The sequence below is a fragment of the Populus trichocarpa genome, chromosome 13 (assembly GCF_000002775.5).
Source record: "Populus trichocarpa isolate Nisqually-1 chromosome 13, P.trichocarpa_v4.1, whole genome shotgun sequence".
Lineage (NCBI taxonomy): Eukaryota > Viridiplantae > Streptophyta > Magnoliopsida > Malpighiales > Salicaceae > Populus > Populus trichocarpa.
In genome coordinates this window covers 7,240,948-7,258,700 of record NC_037297.2, presented here as the reverse complement: position 1 = coordinate 7,258,700, position 17,753 = coordinate 7,240,948, and the positions used below count along the sequence as shown (strand labels likewise).

The 17,753-nt window shown below is 31.9% G+C and overlaps 2 protein-coding genes across 2 annotated transcripts; both read left to right on the top strand.

The window, feature by feature from the left end:
* The first annotated feature begins 706 nt into the window (after positions 1-706).
* LOC18104198 (uncharacterized) lies at positions 707-6,921 on the top strand. The gene is made up of 8 exons (XM_006375947.3): positions 707-1,034; positions 1,146-1,254; positions 1,357-1,472; positions 2,551-2,670; positions 2,848-2,937; positions 5,015-5,163; positions 5,983-6,250; positions 6,400-6,921. The coding sequence occupies exons 1-8, from the start codon at positions 804-806 to the stop codon at positions 6,550-6,552; spliced, it is 1,236 nt and encodes a 411-aa protein (XP_006376009.2). The 5' UTR covers positions 707-803; the 3' UTR covers positions 6,553-6,921.
* Positions 6,922-13,160: 6,239 nt separating this feature from the next.
* Positions 13,161-17,352, top strand: LOC18104197 (NADH dehydrogenase [ubiquinone] iron-sulfur protein 6, mitochondrial). The gene is made up of 3 exons (XM_006375946.3): positions 13,161-13,361; positions 16,770-16,854; positions 17,044-17,352. Exons 1-3 carry the CDS (start codon positions 13,227-13,229, stop codon positions 17,151-17,153), a joined length of 330 nt encoding a protein of 109 aa, XP_006376008.2. The 5' UTR covers positions 13,161-13,226; the 3' UTR covers positions 17,154-17,352.
* The last annotated feature ends 401 nt before the right edge of the window (positions 17,353-17,753 follow it).

Below are 17,753 nucleotides of genomic sequence, written 5' to 3'. Positions count from 1 at the left end.
AACACAAGATCAAAATTACTAATTCTTCAAAAATAAATCTAATATATTACAATATTGAAATTTATTAAAATTAAGATTATTTGAATTCAAAGATTTTCCACTAACCAAATCATTTTGATTAAATTTTATTTAGTTATCATATTAAATGTGTGATATGATGTTTTTACAAAAGTTTTTTTCAAATAAAAATATATCAAAATGATATTTTTTTAAATTATTTTTATTTTTGATATTAGCAAATCAAAACCATTAAAAAATAATTAAAATTATTTTTTAAAGTGAAAAACAATTTGAAAAGCACTTTAATGTTTGTTTTTACATTACAATTTAATTTTCAATTTTTTTTACCTAAAAGCATTAAATTAATGTTTTTTTAAATACTTTTAAATAGTTTTAATATAATAATATAAAAAAATAATTAAAAACTATTATTTAGATATAATTTTAATTGAAAAAATATCCTTCATAAAATAGGTTAAATCGCATTAACTTATTAAAAACGTGTTTGATATTATGTTAATAGTTGTTTTTTAAAATATTTTTTATTTAGAAATATATTAAAATTATATATTTTTTATTTTTTTAACATTAACATATTATTTGAAAATATAAAAAAATTAATTTAAAATAAATAAAAAAATACTATTTTTTTAAAAATATTTTTTAAAAATAAAAACCAACGGGCAACGGGTAACATATCATGATTTCGAAAGCTTAGGGTTTGACCGTTTAAGTGAAACTGAAAGAAACAAAACTCGAAACCAGAAAGCTAGTACCTAGGAGTACCTGCATATTGTTTGTTAATGAATGAAATGGCAGGGAGTTCTTCATCACAGTCACAGGCTCCCAAAATCCTACTAGCAAAGCCTCCCGGATTGGTGACTTCTGGACCAGCGGTGTCTGCCGCTGCTGCTAAATTTGGACGCGAAGACGAAACAGCGCCGCACCATCACCATCGGTCTCGTCTCCCTTCAATTACCTCTCTCAATCTCCTCTCCGATTCTTGGGACTTCCACATTGATCGCTTTCTCCCTGTATGTAACAAATACCACTACTAACATAGCATAATAATTTCCTCAGTTTCGTAAATTATTTGTTTTTATATATTTATTTCTAATCTATTCATACATTTTGGATCGGATCAGTTCCTGACGGAGAATACAGATTTTACAGTGGTTGGAATAATTGGGCCGCCTGGGGTTGGCAAGTCCACAATCTTGAATGAGCTTTATGGCTTTGATGGAACCTCGCCAGGTTACCCACTTATATTTGATTCTTTACAAGTTATTTTAATAAAGGAATGAACAAAAACGATGACAATACCTACTGTATGCTATATATATATAATAAATACAGGGATGCTTCCGCCGTTTACTGTGCAGTCTGAAGATAACCGAGCAATGGCAAGGCATTGTTCTGTGGGAATTGAACCCAGGATATCTGCTGAGAGGCTTATTCTTCTTGATACCCAGGTCAGGCATTTTTTTTTATATATAATTGAAGTCAGTTTCATAAACTCAATCTGAAAATGATTTTATCCTATTAAACTTAAATAAGTTAGCGAAACATAAATGAATATAAATAATGCACGCTTTGGCTGATTTGAAGCTCCGCGTTTTAGATTTTTGGGTTCAGGGGCTCAATCTAAAAATGACTTTATCTAGTCTCTTGAATTCATTGGTTTTTTTCCTAAACTCATCTGAATCTTTAAGATTCTCATCCCAGACTTTTCACAAAAAACTGTCAGTTTCAGTTAATATTTTGTTGATTCAAGTAGAAATTCGCTTCCAACTTGAAGGGAATTGATTGATCGGCTCTTATTGATAAAAGAGCATGGAGATAGAGATGGGATGATTACTCTAGGAGATAAGGATGGGAAGAGAACACACACATATGGGATAGTAATACACTGTGTAATCAGGTCTGGAGATCCTTAAATCTGCCCTGCCCTGTGCCCGATTTGGGTTCTCTTAGGTAGTGTTTGTTTACGTCTTAAGACAAAAGAGACGAAGATATTTGGGACGGAGGGGACATGTCCCCTTGTCCTTTCTATTTTGAAAGGACAAAATTCACTCCAAAACTATTCTCGAGACATTTATTTTTGTCTTCGTCTCCTTCCGTGCAACCAAAAATGTTTCTTCCCCTATTGTTTCTGTCTCTTCTTTTATCCTAGGACACTAACTAAACGCAACCTATTCAATTTACACCAAAACCCACCTACCCTGCTCATTTTACACCCTCCATTTAGGTGGGATGGGCCAAGTGTTGTGGGTTTTCCATCCCATTTTCATCCATGTAAAAGACTATTGTTGTGTAATTCTTGCACTAAATTTACTTACTACTTAACAAGGTCACTTGTCTACACATAGAAAACAGTAGTTTGGTTTATGAACATCAAATCCTACACCCCTAATTGATATTCATTGTTCTGATACCATAAAGCAAATGCTATGCCGTCTTCTGTTTCTGTCTATCCTCATATACTATACTGAAAATTTTGTCTTCTCCTTTTCTTTTACTTTTTTAACTGTTTTTTTTCTTAATTTGCAGCCTGTTTTTAGCCCTTCTGTTTTGGCAGAGATGATGAGACCTGATGGCTCATCCACAATTTCAGTTTTAAGCGGTGAAAACCTTTCTACTGAGTTGGCTCATGAACTTACAGCTATTCAGGTAACTGGAGAGGAACTTTACTTCTGATTTCATGGCTGGAGTAAAATATAGTAACTGTGTTGATTGATAGTGCATAATCCGTCATATTTTCTTGCAAGTACATCCTTACAGTTATTGAAAGATAAAATGCCTGATGAACTTCTATGTTTCTGGTTGTGCTGCAAGGATTCATTATAGCTTGGTGTTCTCCTAGCTTCCATTTGTCATGTCCTGCTGGTGGTATCAGATGGAGTTTATGATGATAGTATGCGGCACTTAATGTTGACGGTATTTCTTATTTCATGGCCTCTGCACATGCTAATGTTGTATGCTCCATAAATTTGGGAATAGACAGCTTTCTTTAAACAATCTAGTTCTGTTCATTTGATAGTCACTAGGAATTTGCTTTTTTCTTTGTTAATCTGTGCTCATAATTCGGACAAAAATATCAACTTGATGCACAATATAGGAACAAGAAAGCTTACTTGTTTGTTTGTAATTTAGTACATTTAGAGTTTATTGGTATTTAGGTATCTTTCTATGGTTTTATTATTATTATTATTATTATTATTATTATTAAAAGGTAATATATTGTTAGGATTCATATTTTCTATTTAGTTGAGGATACTACAGTTTGTCGGCGTCAAACACTCTATAAAAACCATATCCTTTGTAAAAGTCAGAGATTCTTTAAAATCCTTCAACCCTCTTCTATAGGGATTTGCCCTCATTTATAAGTTGTTCGTTCTTCTTGCTCAAGTTTTCCCTCTGCAATAGGGAATTCTACTTCTCTACATTTGCTACTACCCTATCCCATATCAATTTTGGTATTAGAGCCCAACCCCAATCCAAACCCTTAAACCAAAAATCACAAAAAAATCTAGATTACCAGCCCTCATTTCTATGCTGTCAAGAAAAAAAAAAAAAAACATAAGACTTCATGTATGAAGATTATGATTATATTGGCAAGTCCGCTTGTATAAGTTGGGTATTATTTGTTCAAATTCACTGGTTCTTGTATCGGGTCAGTGATGAAGTACTGTATGGGATTTTTGAACCTTGTGGCTTTGTGGAAGAGATTATTATGTATAACAAGGCAATCATAGTACAGTTTTTATTTCAACAAAGTGCAACTAACAACTAGCAGAATGTGAACAAATCATGGCTTGCCCATTCCTTTCCAGAATTACTTACATATCTACTACTATTTTCTCAATAATTTCATCATCACACATCAATCATCGTTGTTTCTCAACATCACTTATCCAACAATGCATCTCAAATCTGATTTAATCTTTATAAGTTGGGCTTGAGGCTACTAACTTTATCTGGTAAGACACAAATTGCTTCCTTTAAGAATTTGCTAATATAGTTGTTAGATGGTTTTTGGTACTATATCCTCATGGTTGTATATGGTCACACATGCACTGATTATTTCAAAACTATATGTTAGGTCAGATGTATATCTTTAAACTTCATATGAAGGTACTTGAAAAACCTTGTTTCCCAGGACTTGAAATGGCTAAATGTTTTTTTTTTATAAAAAAGATGATTTATTGGAGTTTAATACAAATGAGGAATTTGGATAAAGGTTCGAATATCCAAGCTTAGAATTTAAAGTTTTTCTGGGATGCAACTTCCATAAGGAGGATAAGAGGACAATGCCTTCAAGTATGCTTGTAGCATTAGTGAGAACTAACGTGCTCTCATATTGAAAAAGTAACTACCATATATGACCTGGGAAAATGAAAATAAATTTCTACAAGTGTCCAAATCTAATGTATACCTGAATATACATATATGATGAGCACAAAGGAGAGATAGCAAAAACAAGGTGTCTGATTGTTCTTGAGATGCCTGATGGCCTATGCCTTAAGATAACATGGTAATATGTTATTCTATCACTCAGAAAGTAATTCTTTATTCAGGCCATACTCTTGTAACATTTTGCAATTTGATATGTATTTTTGTTTACTTTAGCTGCCTTTTAATGCTTTGTTTGTATATGAATGTTTATTTTATTTTATTTTTCCTTTGTGGTTCTTTTTCCTCACAAAGTAGGTAGTTATGTTTTATCACTACTAAAATATCTGTACTGAAGTTGCATGAAACTACACTCTGTCTTTGCTCATGGTATGAAAGAACAATTTTTATTAAAAGTTATGATACTAATATCATTGATTGTTTCTTGGTCAATATTTCAAGATCACTAGAAACTGGATATTCTGATGTGTTGTCTTTTCTCAAATACCTGTTCTTTGACACTTGCATTTTGTTTGTCCTTTTTCTTTCTACTTGAATGTCTCACTTGGTTTATCTATCTTGTACAATCTATAAATCTTACTGGGGTGCTATATATTTGCAGGTTGACTTGCTGAAACATGGCATACCTGATCCATCTTCACTAAACTCTGCATATTTGCAGAGCTCTAATGCGGGAACTGAAAAAGAAAACAAGGATAAAGTCTCTGAGGCTGAAGAGTATATGGCTACTCCACTCTTTGTACATACAAAGTGAGTTATCATTTTGTTCAATTGTAATAAATTGCAACTTAGCTTATGGAGAAAAAGTAATTCGGTAGTGTGTCTTTGAAATAAGTTATATAAAATACTTGTTGACATGATCAACTTTTCCCTCTCTCCATGTAGGGCATATCTCATATGTAATTATTGTATTGATAATCAGGGTGTTCAATTTTCTGTCTTGTTACCCCACTCTGATTTTCAAAGATATATTTCTTGCTTTTAGGAAGCCCAAGTTAGCTAACAAAATACTACGATCACATAACACTTGATTTATGATCTATTAATGCATGAAGGCTAGGTCCATTCTAGGCTTTTCATTATTTTCGCTCTTGCATTATAATATATGGAAGTCACTTGTTCTGTATTCATGGTGGTCAAGACATGCTCACTTGCAGTAACAACCAGGAAAATTTAAGAGTTATGCACATGTGAGCATGTTTTCATGATTGGCCAGATGTATTCTGCAGGGCTCACATGCAGCCATAGAAATAAATAGAAATAAAGCTGTTATCGTCAATGAACAGTTTCTATGGATTTCATGAAATAAAATCCTTGGAATGATGGTACATCTACAATAGCATGACAATGATTTTCAAAATTTCTGCATGTACATCTACAATAAATGGGGAGATACAGATCTCAAATCAACATTTTTGCATCTAGTGCATTGTCTGTCAACGATGTTGCTCAACTTTGATATCATTTCCTAATTGCTTGAAGTCTTATTCAAAGTTATCTTGGTATTATGTGATATGGAGTTCTTTCTTTCTGGGAGCAGAAGCACCTATCTAATCCTCTTTTTTGCAGGCTGCAAGATAAAGATTTTACTCCATGTAATTTTGTGGAACTGAGGAAGGAACTAGCACAATATTTCAGCTCCTCATCATTCATCAAAGAAAAGGGTGGAAGCATGGAAAAAGAGCAGATCTCTTATTCTGTGCCTTCAAACAGTCATGATAATGATCCAGATTCAAAATCTATCAATTTATTTGTCATTCCATTAAAGGACAAAGATGACTCTCTTAAAGCTCAGTACAAAAGTTACATCTCTGCACTATGGAAGTTGCGAGATCAGGTTTCTCTCCTTCTCTCTTATGGTCAAGTGCAATCACATATTTTTTTCCTCATCTGATAAGATAAAACCTATCAACAAAGATATTGATATTCTTTTCCCTTGACAAACTACAATGTCTGCAAATTTGAAAAGGCTTTCTGTTTCTTCAGGTTTTATCAATGAACGGCCTGTCCTTTGCTAGGACAGTCTCAGAACGTGACTGGTTGAAAAATTCTGCCAAGATCTGGGAATTAGTTAAAGGCTCTGCAATCATTGCAGAGTATGGCCAAGCACTTCAAGGTTCAGGGATGTTTCGGAGGTAGGAGTTCAAGTTTTGTGCTAGAGAGCACAGGTTGACACCTGGATTTGAACTGGGGAAAAAGGGTTTGCAGTCCCCCGCCTTACCACTTGGCAATGTCGCCAAGATTTGTCTTCGATGCAATAAGCCAGCCTGCTTGGCTTCGTGTCCTCAACCAGGATTGTTTACATGTATGATTCGTGCTGTATTTTTGTTTGAATTTCAAGGGCATGTTTGTAATGGTTGCGAGAGAAATGATTATGTTACTGATAAGTTGTAGATCAGGTAATCAATCGTGCGCAGCATTTCATTGCCTTGCGACTTCTTGAGAGGCCTTGTTATATGGCATGCAAATACTGGCTAGAAATGCTACCATTCTGTCTTGGAAGGATTTGACCATGCTTCACACAACTTTCAATCTCAAATAATAGTTGGATATCCTTTGCAAGCCCCAGAAACTTTGGCAATGGCTTGAAACTGCTGTCGGACCTTTTGGAATGAGTAGATTAAATCAGCATTTCAAGTCCAAATAATAGCAGATTGTTAGCTTGAAGGAACCAGTGCAACTTTTTAAATAACATTCAATAAGACAACATGTGAAGGTAGAAATACTGCAAGCTTAGTTGAAGGCTTCGGACAGTGTGCATGTAACAAGGTAACAAGAGTCTAATACAAGAAAATTAATGAGAACAGAGCTCTGAGTTCTGATCTATAAGTTAAAATACATGTATAACAACACTATGCCTGCTCAAGCTACTGGTAGAGTGAGCTGACCTGAAGCATGGACCTCTGAAAACAGTTGCTGCTAAAAGATTAGCAAGTAAATCTTGTGAAGCTATGAATTTAACACAACTTTTGCAACTTTATCTTGCATAAAATAATAGTCACCCTAGACATGTTTTCTGCGTGCATGAAAAAACAGCCTAGGAGGTAATAAGTGGCTTCTGAATTATCACAGCATAATGTTAGCTCACCTAACTAGGATTGAATCGCATGCAAGCTCTGATACACCATTAGCCATGGCGTTGTATTCTGACTCTGTAGATGATCATACAATTGTTTTCTGCTTTCCAACAGACAAGATTGGGACCAAGAAGATCAGCATAACCAATAAGAGTCGGTGAAAGCAGGCAGGTGGAAAGAATTTCCGAGTACCATGAAGACATAATCAATAGTATGCTGTAAATTGCGAAGTATCGCACTCCAATGACTCATATAAGGTGAATGAATAAATTGATAAATTTTATTAACAACATAATAAATGTTAGGCTGGGAAAATTTAGCTTTGGCCATTAAAGATAAATTTGAAGGATTCAGAAAAAAAAAAAAAAACAAGGGGAAGTTCGAGTGTGGAAAGAAGAAAGAAAGGGTGAGAAAAAAAGAGTATGTAGAAAAAGTAGGGAAATACCTTAATTTTTATGCAAAACAAAGTCATCATACACATATTTATTTTTTTAATATGACTATGATTTTACTGTTGTATAAAAATGCATAATTTAACACTAACGAACTCGATTCTTGTGTTTATTCTTCTTTGTTATAGGAATTTGATAATGTATTTCTTGATGAGATCTCAAAGAGATTGCCACCTATAAGAGAAATAAAATATCAGATTAACCTAGTACCGCGTTCGATTATTCCTAATAGACAAATCTATTGAAGTAATCTTGAGGAAACAAAGGAGCTTCAAAGACAAGTGAAGGAGATAATGTCAAAAAGGTACATTCGAAAAAACATGGGTTCATGTGTTGTTCCATACTTTTAAAAGACATTTGAATCTAGATTGCATAAAAAATGTAGGTTGTTCTAAGTTGATAGTTTTGAAATTTGAATTTTTTTGCATGGTTATGATGATTTGTTGTTTTTATTAGTTTTTTTTTTCAAGTACATTTGGTTATGATAATATGGGCTGCTAAGGCCAAAAGAGTCTAGTTTAGAGGCTTAAAATGTGTTTTATGGGTTTAGCGGCATTATAGACTTTTTTTTAGGCAACTAGGTATGTGTTCTTCGTGTTCATCCGATAAACATTGTCATAAGTGCTAGTTTTAAGTCTCGTTTTGATTCAATTCTGGTTTCTACAAGTTCATATATCATTATTAGTAAATAATATAGGACTTTCGAGCATTAATAACATGTATTTTAGGGTTTTAATTTTAGGATTTTGGTTTTGAACCGAAACCCGTTTATAACAAAATCGTAATGTTTGAGTAATAATCAAAGCAAAATGACACTTGATTTTTAATCTATGCTTGATTGCGAATAAAAACCTGCCTTTTATTGTTTAAGATCTAGTCTGGTTTGAGAGTTATGTTTGCTGGGTTCTTGATGAATGTTCTTCATGTTCTTTATTTTTTATGTGTTTGATCTGTTTCGACAAAAAAAATTTAAGTTTTTATGTTTTTCTTATGTTGGATCTGTTTCGGTCCTGGGTCTTTCTTTTGGTTTGTTTTCAAGTCAACTCGGTCGGGTCAACCTGGTTGGGTCAAAACCGGGTCAGTCCTTAGGCCTTGTTTGGTTTGCTGTTATTTTTTATAAGATTTATTTGGTTTAAAGGTGTGTTTAACAAACACCCTTTAAGCTTGTTTTGGGTAGTTTTCATTTCAAGAAAAATTATTTTTTTTACCAAATAAGGTCTTACAAAAATACAAAAAATGTAAAATAAAAATTTTCTTTTTGTGTGTTACATATAACCAAGTTTTCTCAAAAATACAAAAATCATATCTTATTTTTTTAAAAAAAAATACATGGTATGTTTTATTTTTTTAGCATGCATAATAGATTTAATAATCAGTTTATTGAATCTATGAGAATTTAACTAATATTTCAATAATCACTAAAGTTTTAATTCATGAAAATAAATTGTCAATATTTTGGTATAAATGTTGGACCTATAAGTGAGGCTGATATTTAAATATCAGGAGTTGACTAGAAAATTCTCAGAATTATTCTAAATATTCACCAATTTTAATTGAGAGTATTTTTCACTGCAATATATGAATTACAAAAAAACTATTTTCATAAAAATTTATTTGGGTACACGAGCTCATAATAAATTCTTAATATCAGATTTATTAACATGAATAAATCTCAATCCTAAACCATAGACAGACCACTGGTTAGGAACCCAAATCTCAATCCTAAACCATAGACAGACCACTGGTTAGGAACCCATCAAAACCTTTAAACCATGTTCAAACCACACAATGTAACCTATCTTAGGTAGGGTGTGCTCTGGGTGCTAATACATTCCATAGCCACGATCAGTCCCTTACCCTTTGAATCTCCGACAAGACTAATACACCCGGGTCTCCTAACGACCCTGAACCAAACAACTAGGTAGCGACTCCCTTAACCCCCTTGACGTCGTTCACCCACGTACGACAATGCGTTATATACACCTTTACTTATTTCTAAGGAACTTTAAGTTGATATTTCTATAGACTTTATTTTAGGTTTACCTAGGTCAAAGAAAGGAAGAGACTCCATATTTGTTATTGTAGATAGATTTTCTAAAATGACACATTTCATTTCTTGCCATAAAATTAATGATGCAATGAATATAGCAGATTTATTCTTTATGAAGGTAGTTTAATTAAATGGTGTTGGAATGAGCATTGTGTCTGATTAAGATGTTAAGTTTGGTGTTCGAATGAGCATTGTGTCTGATTAAGATGTTAAGTTTTTGAGCTATTTTTGAAAGATTTGTAGGGTAAGTTTATAACTAAATTTTTATTTTCTACTACTTGTCATTCATAAACAAATAGTTAAACTAAAGTAGTAAACAAGACTTTAACTCTATTATTAAGAGTTATCGTTCAAAAAAATCTTAAAAATTATGAATATTGTTTATCATTTATTGAACTTTCATATAATTAATAATTATAGTGTGCATTCTATTACTGATTATTCATCATTTAAGATTATTTATTATTTTAATCCTTTAACACCATTAAACTTGATTCCTTTTATCTTTTGATGAAAGGTTTAGTCTTAATGCTTAAAAAAAAAACACATATGGTGAAGGATTTATATGCAAATACATGACAACAAATAAAAAACAAAATGAGCAATATACATTCAATCATCTACGCTTGAAGTTTACAAAGAACGAAGCTCTGTTGGATTAAGTCTAAACGTTCCATAAAAGTTCTTCAATAATATTTTAAAGATAAATAAAAGATACTCTTCAAAGTATCAAATCATCAAATCTCGATCAACAATACATGCCTAAATTTGTGATCTAACAAAGCACAAATCTTGGCTTGATTTTACAAATAAATAAAGTCACCATAAATCAAATTTAAAGGAAGACTCAAATGATTGTTTATTCTTTTGTAAGAATATTTTAAATAGAGATTGTACTCAGTCATATATTTCAATATAATTAAATAATTATACACATGTGCTTACTTAATTTTCATGTATTTAAAATTATATCTATAGATGTTACTCCATAGCAACTGTGATAAAATAAATTTTATATTTAACCTAGTGAAAGCGTCTCTCTAGCATAAGCCTTTTATTTCTTTTTACATGTAATATTTGAAGAGATATTCCAAAGTAACATGGAAATAGTTGGGTGAGTGGATGCATGATTTATAACATTTTGTAGTTGAATTTGTCTGTTATTTTTTTTAGATTTGATGGCAAGGTTATAATATTTAATAAAATGACTCATTAATCATGGAATATAATGACATTTCTATAAATAATTTTAGCTTTTTTATTTTTTTTTACGCACATCAGTGAGGATATAAGGTGTTAACCATAAGGATGTTCATGGATATAGTTGGGTCAGAGTTGAGTCTATAATTGTATCTATTCTAATTTCTTATATTTTAAGAATTGTAAATCTGAGTCATTTAATTTTTTGGGGACCTGAGTGGGTTGAATATATCGTATTGGACTATTTTTTTGTGTGGATATTACAAATATTCATGAATTGGGTTTATATTCTTAATTTTTATGGGCCCGCATTTAGATGCATACTTAAAACATAGACTCTAGGTGTCATGACACCCCTAATATTAGTTCTATTTTTTATACATTGCACGACCATTAAAATTTAGTTACCTTCCCCCTCCCCTCCAACAAAAAAGTCAAGATAATTTTTTGTTACGTTAAAGAAATTTAATATGAAATTCACTAATAGGAACTCCAGAGCTGAAATATTTCTAAATAAAATAAAAATAAATATTCAATCCACAAACTATCAAGTATAAAGATAAAAAGAGTAAATATGAGTTGAGCCGAGTTCATCGGGTTTTAAAAATCCTAACCCATGTTATCCATTTCTTAGGTTTTTTACCAACTATCTTCTATAATATCTACATTATTCAACTTTGACAGGCTGGGTTGGGTCAGATAATACAAATATTATAAATAGACCGAGTTTTTTGAACACCTCTATTTATATAACTTATAAACTATAAGATGTAAATTGTGATTTCAAAAAAATAAAATAAAAACAAAGTAAAAGAAATGACTAAAAGAGTGAAGTCAATTTTTTTTTTTTTATTGTATCATACCTTTCAAGGGAAGAAAAGTAGAGAAGAGCCCACTTTAAAGAAATACAAGATATAAGTTAGATGTATAATTTTTAGGTGAAGATATTCTTATTATTTTTGATAAGTCAATAATTTTATTTTCTCATTCTTCTTTGTGTTTGTCTCTTTTTTTAAAATGAACCTACATCATAATAACTAGCCAGATATCATTAATTATTTTTTAATCACCATAAAATTTTCCAGAAAAGCTTCTTCGAACTACTTCTCAACATTGAACTACAAAGGTGGCTTTGCTCGGAAATCTCTCATCATAACTAGTTTCAGCCTTAATGAAGTATTTCAAAATCCATCTCCCTTTTATTTTGTTTCCGACACCATGACTAAACTATGGATAAGGAGTTCGTGTATCATAGTTACTGAATTATTTTTGGACCAATTTTTACATCAATTGAACTACAAAGGTGGTCAACGTCATATTAGGCATTAATCAATTCTAAGTATTGGATTATATGAATCCACCAACAGTATATATTTAATTATATGTGTTAATTAAATATTCATTGCTTGCTTTTGCAATGTAATTAGCTTAATTTAATGATTGTGCCAGCTTCCTTTATAAGAAGTTTAGTATAATTTGCAGCTTTTGTTTTCAAAAATTTGAAAGTTTCTGTTTGTAAAATTTAAATTTTTTTTATTTTTTTATTTACTTCAAATTAATATTTTTTAGTATATTTAGATCATTTTGATACGCTGATATAAAAAATAATTTTTAAAAAATAATAAATAATATTATTTTAATATTTTTCTCAGTAAAAAATATTTTGAAAAGCAAACGCAACTACACCACCAAGATAAAATTCAACAAAAAGTTGCCAAACTCTTTTTTTTTTTAAAATAACCCAAAAAACAGTTTTCAAGGTGCAAGTTTCATTTTTAAAAAAACGAGAAAATCTAAAACAAATGAATTATTTATTTATTTATTAAAAAAAAACACTCACACAAATAACATAAGCCAAGCCAGATGTACTGGTTCCTAATGGGCTTTAGCAAACTTTAAAGGCCCACACAACTTACTAACAAAAGAAAACAGCTCCATCCTATCTTTTCTATATATAAGAAAAAAATCCATAATATTTCTCTCGTTTTGTTTTTATATTTTTACTGTCCTGCGTAACAGAGAGAAAGAGCGACGATGGCATCGAGCTTGCTAAGAAGCCTTGTAAGCCGAAGCAGAAGCAGATCGTCCAATGTCGGTGCTGCTTTGAGCACTAGAAATTATAGTTTGGTTACCAATCAAATCAGTAATCACACTGCCAAATGGATGCAGGTATTTTCTTCTTCGTTAATTTGGTATTTTTATTTGGATTACATGTCCAATTCTTTAAATTGATGTTTTTGGAGAAAGGAGATTCCAAATTGAATTTTATAATATAGGGCCGACCTTCTTTTTGTTTTTATTTATACGAGAATCCAAATTGTCAAGGTTTTTCTTTAATCTTCCTTAATTTGTTTTTGTTAGACTCACTGATAAATCTATCTATGGTAAATTTAGGAGTCATTGGATAAGGTTGATTCTTTAATTTGGGCAGCTTCTGGGTTATTGATTTAATGGATTGGAAGAATGGGCGGCTTTTAATTTTGAACCATTAGAAAAGTAAAATTATTCTCAGATGTTGAGATTCATTATCATGGACTACCTATGATGATAATCAGTCATCTAAAATTCCCATATCCTTTCAGTTTAAACTAGCAGTTGTTTTGTTTGATTATTTGAGTTGTACAATATATTTGAAGCAATTGCCTAACCATTTGTTAATAATCACATATTTTTGTTGCCAAGGGTATTCTGCTGCGGCAAATGTTTTTTAAGGATAAAACAAAATAAGTCTTTGAACAAAAACTTTGTTTCTTTCCTCTTGTTGCTTATGGTCTACCTGCTTACATATGTTACAATTGTTTGTGCATTTTTTCGCTTCAAATCATTTTTGTAGGCCATAGTAATGATTAATGCATAGTCAGGTCAGTACTGCATATAGGCTTTTGCTTGAGAACTATGGGGATTGGGTGGGTATGTTGTATATTTAAGAAACCAGAAAACTGGTTCTATGGGAAACACACATTGATCATTGACATTTTGTTCCATAACCCATGGCTTTAAGTTCTGGATCAAGCAATCATAAATGATCGTCTTTTGTGGTGATAGACTTAGACACAAATCTCTTATTCCAAAATTCACACAAGACATTGGTCTTAGCAACTTTGAAAAGTCTAGATAATGTAACATGCTACATTTGTTTGTATGCTACACTTTTTTGTGTTTTGTGAATGACATATTTACCATATGTCTTCAACCCAGTGTGTGTTCTTTACCTTCCTGATTAAAATGTTTATTATGATTTACATGCCTTTTATTAAAACGTATGTGCTCTCTTGCATAACTATTTCTATGAGTGCTGGTGTGTAGAGACAAATACTATCGTTTGCTAGGACATTTTCTTTTATGCCAAGCTCTTAATACTAGAAGTCCCTTGCAGCTTATATCAGCCTTCATCTTGTGAAAGCATTTAAAAAAATTGAATGATCTGCTCTCTCTTTATGTTTGTGTCAGATATTAGATTGTTGTAGTAATAGATGGAGTACCCAGGTTCATGCATGCTTTTCTATACATCTTATTTACTGCTTATATCTTTTATTCCACTATGTTATACTCATTAGATTGTTGTAGTAAGAGAGATATACTCAATCTTGAACGGGCCAAATGCAGAGGGACATACTTGATCTTGACATAAATAAACCAAGAGACACTCAGTCTTGGGAAAGCAATACAAGAGAGACACTTAATCCTGATGAAAGCTTAGTTTATTTTATTCAACAATTTGAAGATCCAACATATAATGCTAGGTGGTAATCTATGTGCTTCAAACTAAACAAAATAGGAAAACCTAAAAAGTCTAGATTCTACAAGGAAACTAAAATCCTTATTTAACTAAATAATAAATACTAACATTCATAAATAATAAAATCTAGAATAATCATACAATATTAAAATTCTTAAATAAATAGATACCAATTCTCATTGTTGCCCATCATCCTCCATTCTCTCCTAGTTGGGGGGAAAAAACTTGAGCTTGAGTTCAAATGTGTCGAAGTAGCAAAAACCTCGCGAACTTGCATAAACTCCATAGTTCAAAGAAAATTTTATGCACTGGATACTTTTCATTCTTCTTCAAAGATGAGAGCAATGTTGGCAATAAGATAGGCTTCTCATCTACAAGATTGAATTCAGAAGGTTACAAAATTAATGTCATTAACATCGCCTTTAAATACTTTAATTTGCAAAATCTTCTTGTACAAGATTCTTTACTTTAACTTCATGCTCATCTTGTGTCTACATGATCGCAATGTCCTCTAACAAGTTTTCTTCAATGCATTCATCAACTTGTTTTACAATGGTTGCTTGTTTCATGAGACATCCAGCTTCTATTTTGAATTGAACAAATGTAGCATTGAATGGGCCTATGTCCTCAAGTTTAGTCTGCAAAGTGTGGATTTGGGTTTTCAAAAGATGTTAGGGCTTCGGTGATTCGGAAAACCTTAGATGGAGTTCGATTAACTGCATGGTAAGACAATTCGATTAACTGCAGAAGAGATGGTATCAATAAGGCTCACATTATCATAGTACATTCGGAACTACCCATATACAAATATCCATCTTACCACAATTTTCATAAACACAAGTGTCATTTAGTCCAAAAAAAAGTCGAAATAGACATGCTTCATATTGAAATTGAATGAAAGCTAGCTCGTCAAACATAAATATATTATTCAAATAACCATAGTCAGAAAATATTTAATGTAAGACATCCATGTCAATAGGATAAAGGATATGGGAGAATTTAACTAACAAGACTTATCTTGGCTTTTCTTAGTTCTTGAAGAACTATACTTCTCCAATTATAATTATATTCTATATGATTCTTTTAAGATTGACCATGAGCAAGAATTGCATGGATCCTTTTCCTTCCGAGCCACAACAATTCTTTTTTAACCATCTTTAACCAATCAAGTAACGAACACACAAGACAAGTTTTCTAATTACCTTAAAAATGATAGAATACAGATGGAGTCGTGATTTAGAATAAATGATGGCAACAAGAAATCTCTACTCCTAACAAAGAAACCTAGCTAATCCCACATGGAACTTGATGGAATTCTGACACGATATCAACAACCCTTGCAAAAATCTACCATGAACAATCCTCCTTGTTCCAAGGATATTCCAAAATTCAACAACTATAGAGACACACTTGTGTTTATAAAAAAAAATAAACAATCAAATGTCATTTGATCAAGAGCAATAGTTTTTGACCTTGTGTTTTCAGCAAATCAGTGAAGGTAGTTGAGATTGACTATCAACCAAAGGGATGAGGATTCAAATTATTAATTAATGATAAAGTCTTATTCAAAACATGAGTCTTTAGCAGCTTACGTTGTGAATGTTGCAGTATAATTAAAGTTCTAACACCTGCAATTGCCAAGAGGAAGCGGGAGAATAGAAAGGATGAATTATAATTGGATTCAAGTTGTAAAATCCTTATATAAGATTAGGATTTATAGTTTATGTTGCTTTGAATCTGCAAATCAATTATGAGACCTAAGCATAGTTTTAATCCCAATTTGGAATCTCTTTAAGAGTTGACAGCAAAAATAAGCAAGATTTTTCCTTTATTTGTAGGATACTAGCAAGAAATCTCCAATGGAATTGATCAATGAAATTCCTCCAATCAAGGTTGAAGGCAGGATTGTCGCATGTGAAGGAGGTTAGTTTGTGCTTATACCTTGTCTTTACATTTCGTGAACGAGGTAGATTTTTAAAAGTTCAACCTGTTACTCTTAACGGGAAGTCAGATTACAAACTCTTCCCTGCTGCACTCCTCCAAACCCAGAAATAAGTAAATAACCAATACCAATTGATGCTAACATTGATGATTTGCTACTTCTTGCTGTAGACACTGACCCTGCACTTGGGCATCCAATTGAGTTCATATGCCTCGACTTGAAGGAGCCAGCTGTCTGCAAGTATTGTGGTTTACGATATGTGCAGGCTCATCATCATTAGGGGTTAAAGTTTGTCTTTTTTCTGCAATGTTAATCATCTGCAACCATATCACATGGACAATGACTGTTATTGGGTAATCCATGCAACTCTTTATTATCTTGTTTAAAGCCTATTGTGCTGTCAGATGACAAGGCCGAGTGCTAATAACATTATGTTGTGTTCATTACTTCAATACCAGCAGAATAAGGAGTTCTAATCATTATCATTATCTTGCTGCTGGTGATTTATGAACTAAATTTCCCCCATTACTCTGTTTTTGTTGTGTACTTTGAGCCTTGGTGTTTTTCCGCAATTTGGAAAAGCATTCTAATAATTTCTGAATCTCTGATTGTTTGGGTTATCAGGGCGATGCTATTGTAACTACCTTCGTAAGAAATCTGTAACTAAATAATTTAGCATCATTTTTTGAAAGAAGAATTGGTGATTTTATGTGGAAGGTGAAGAAGTAAGTTTAGGGTTCTTAGTTCTATATTTCTTTTTTCTAGAAATCTCTAATAGAGCTTACTCAATTGTCATTTATGATCAATTGGTTCGATAGATTTCAACATTTAAATAACAAAGTTTATTCCTTCATTTGTTCTAAAAATAAAGGAATATAAA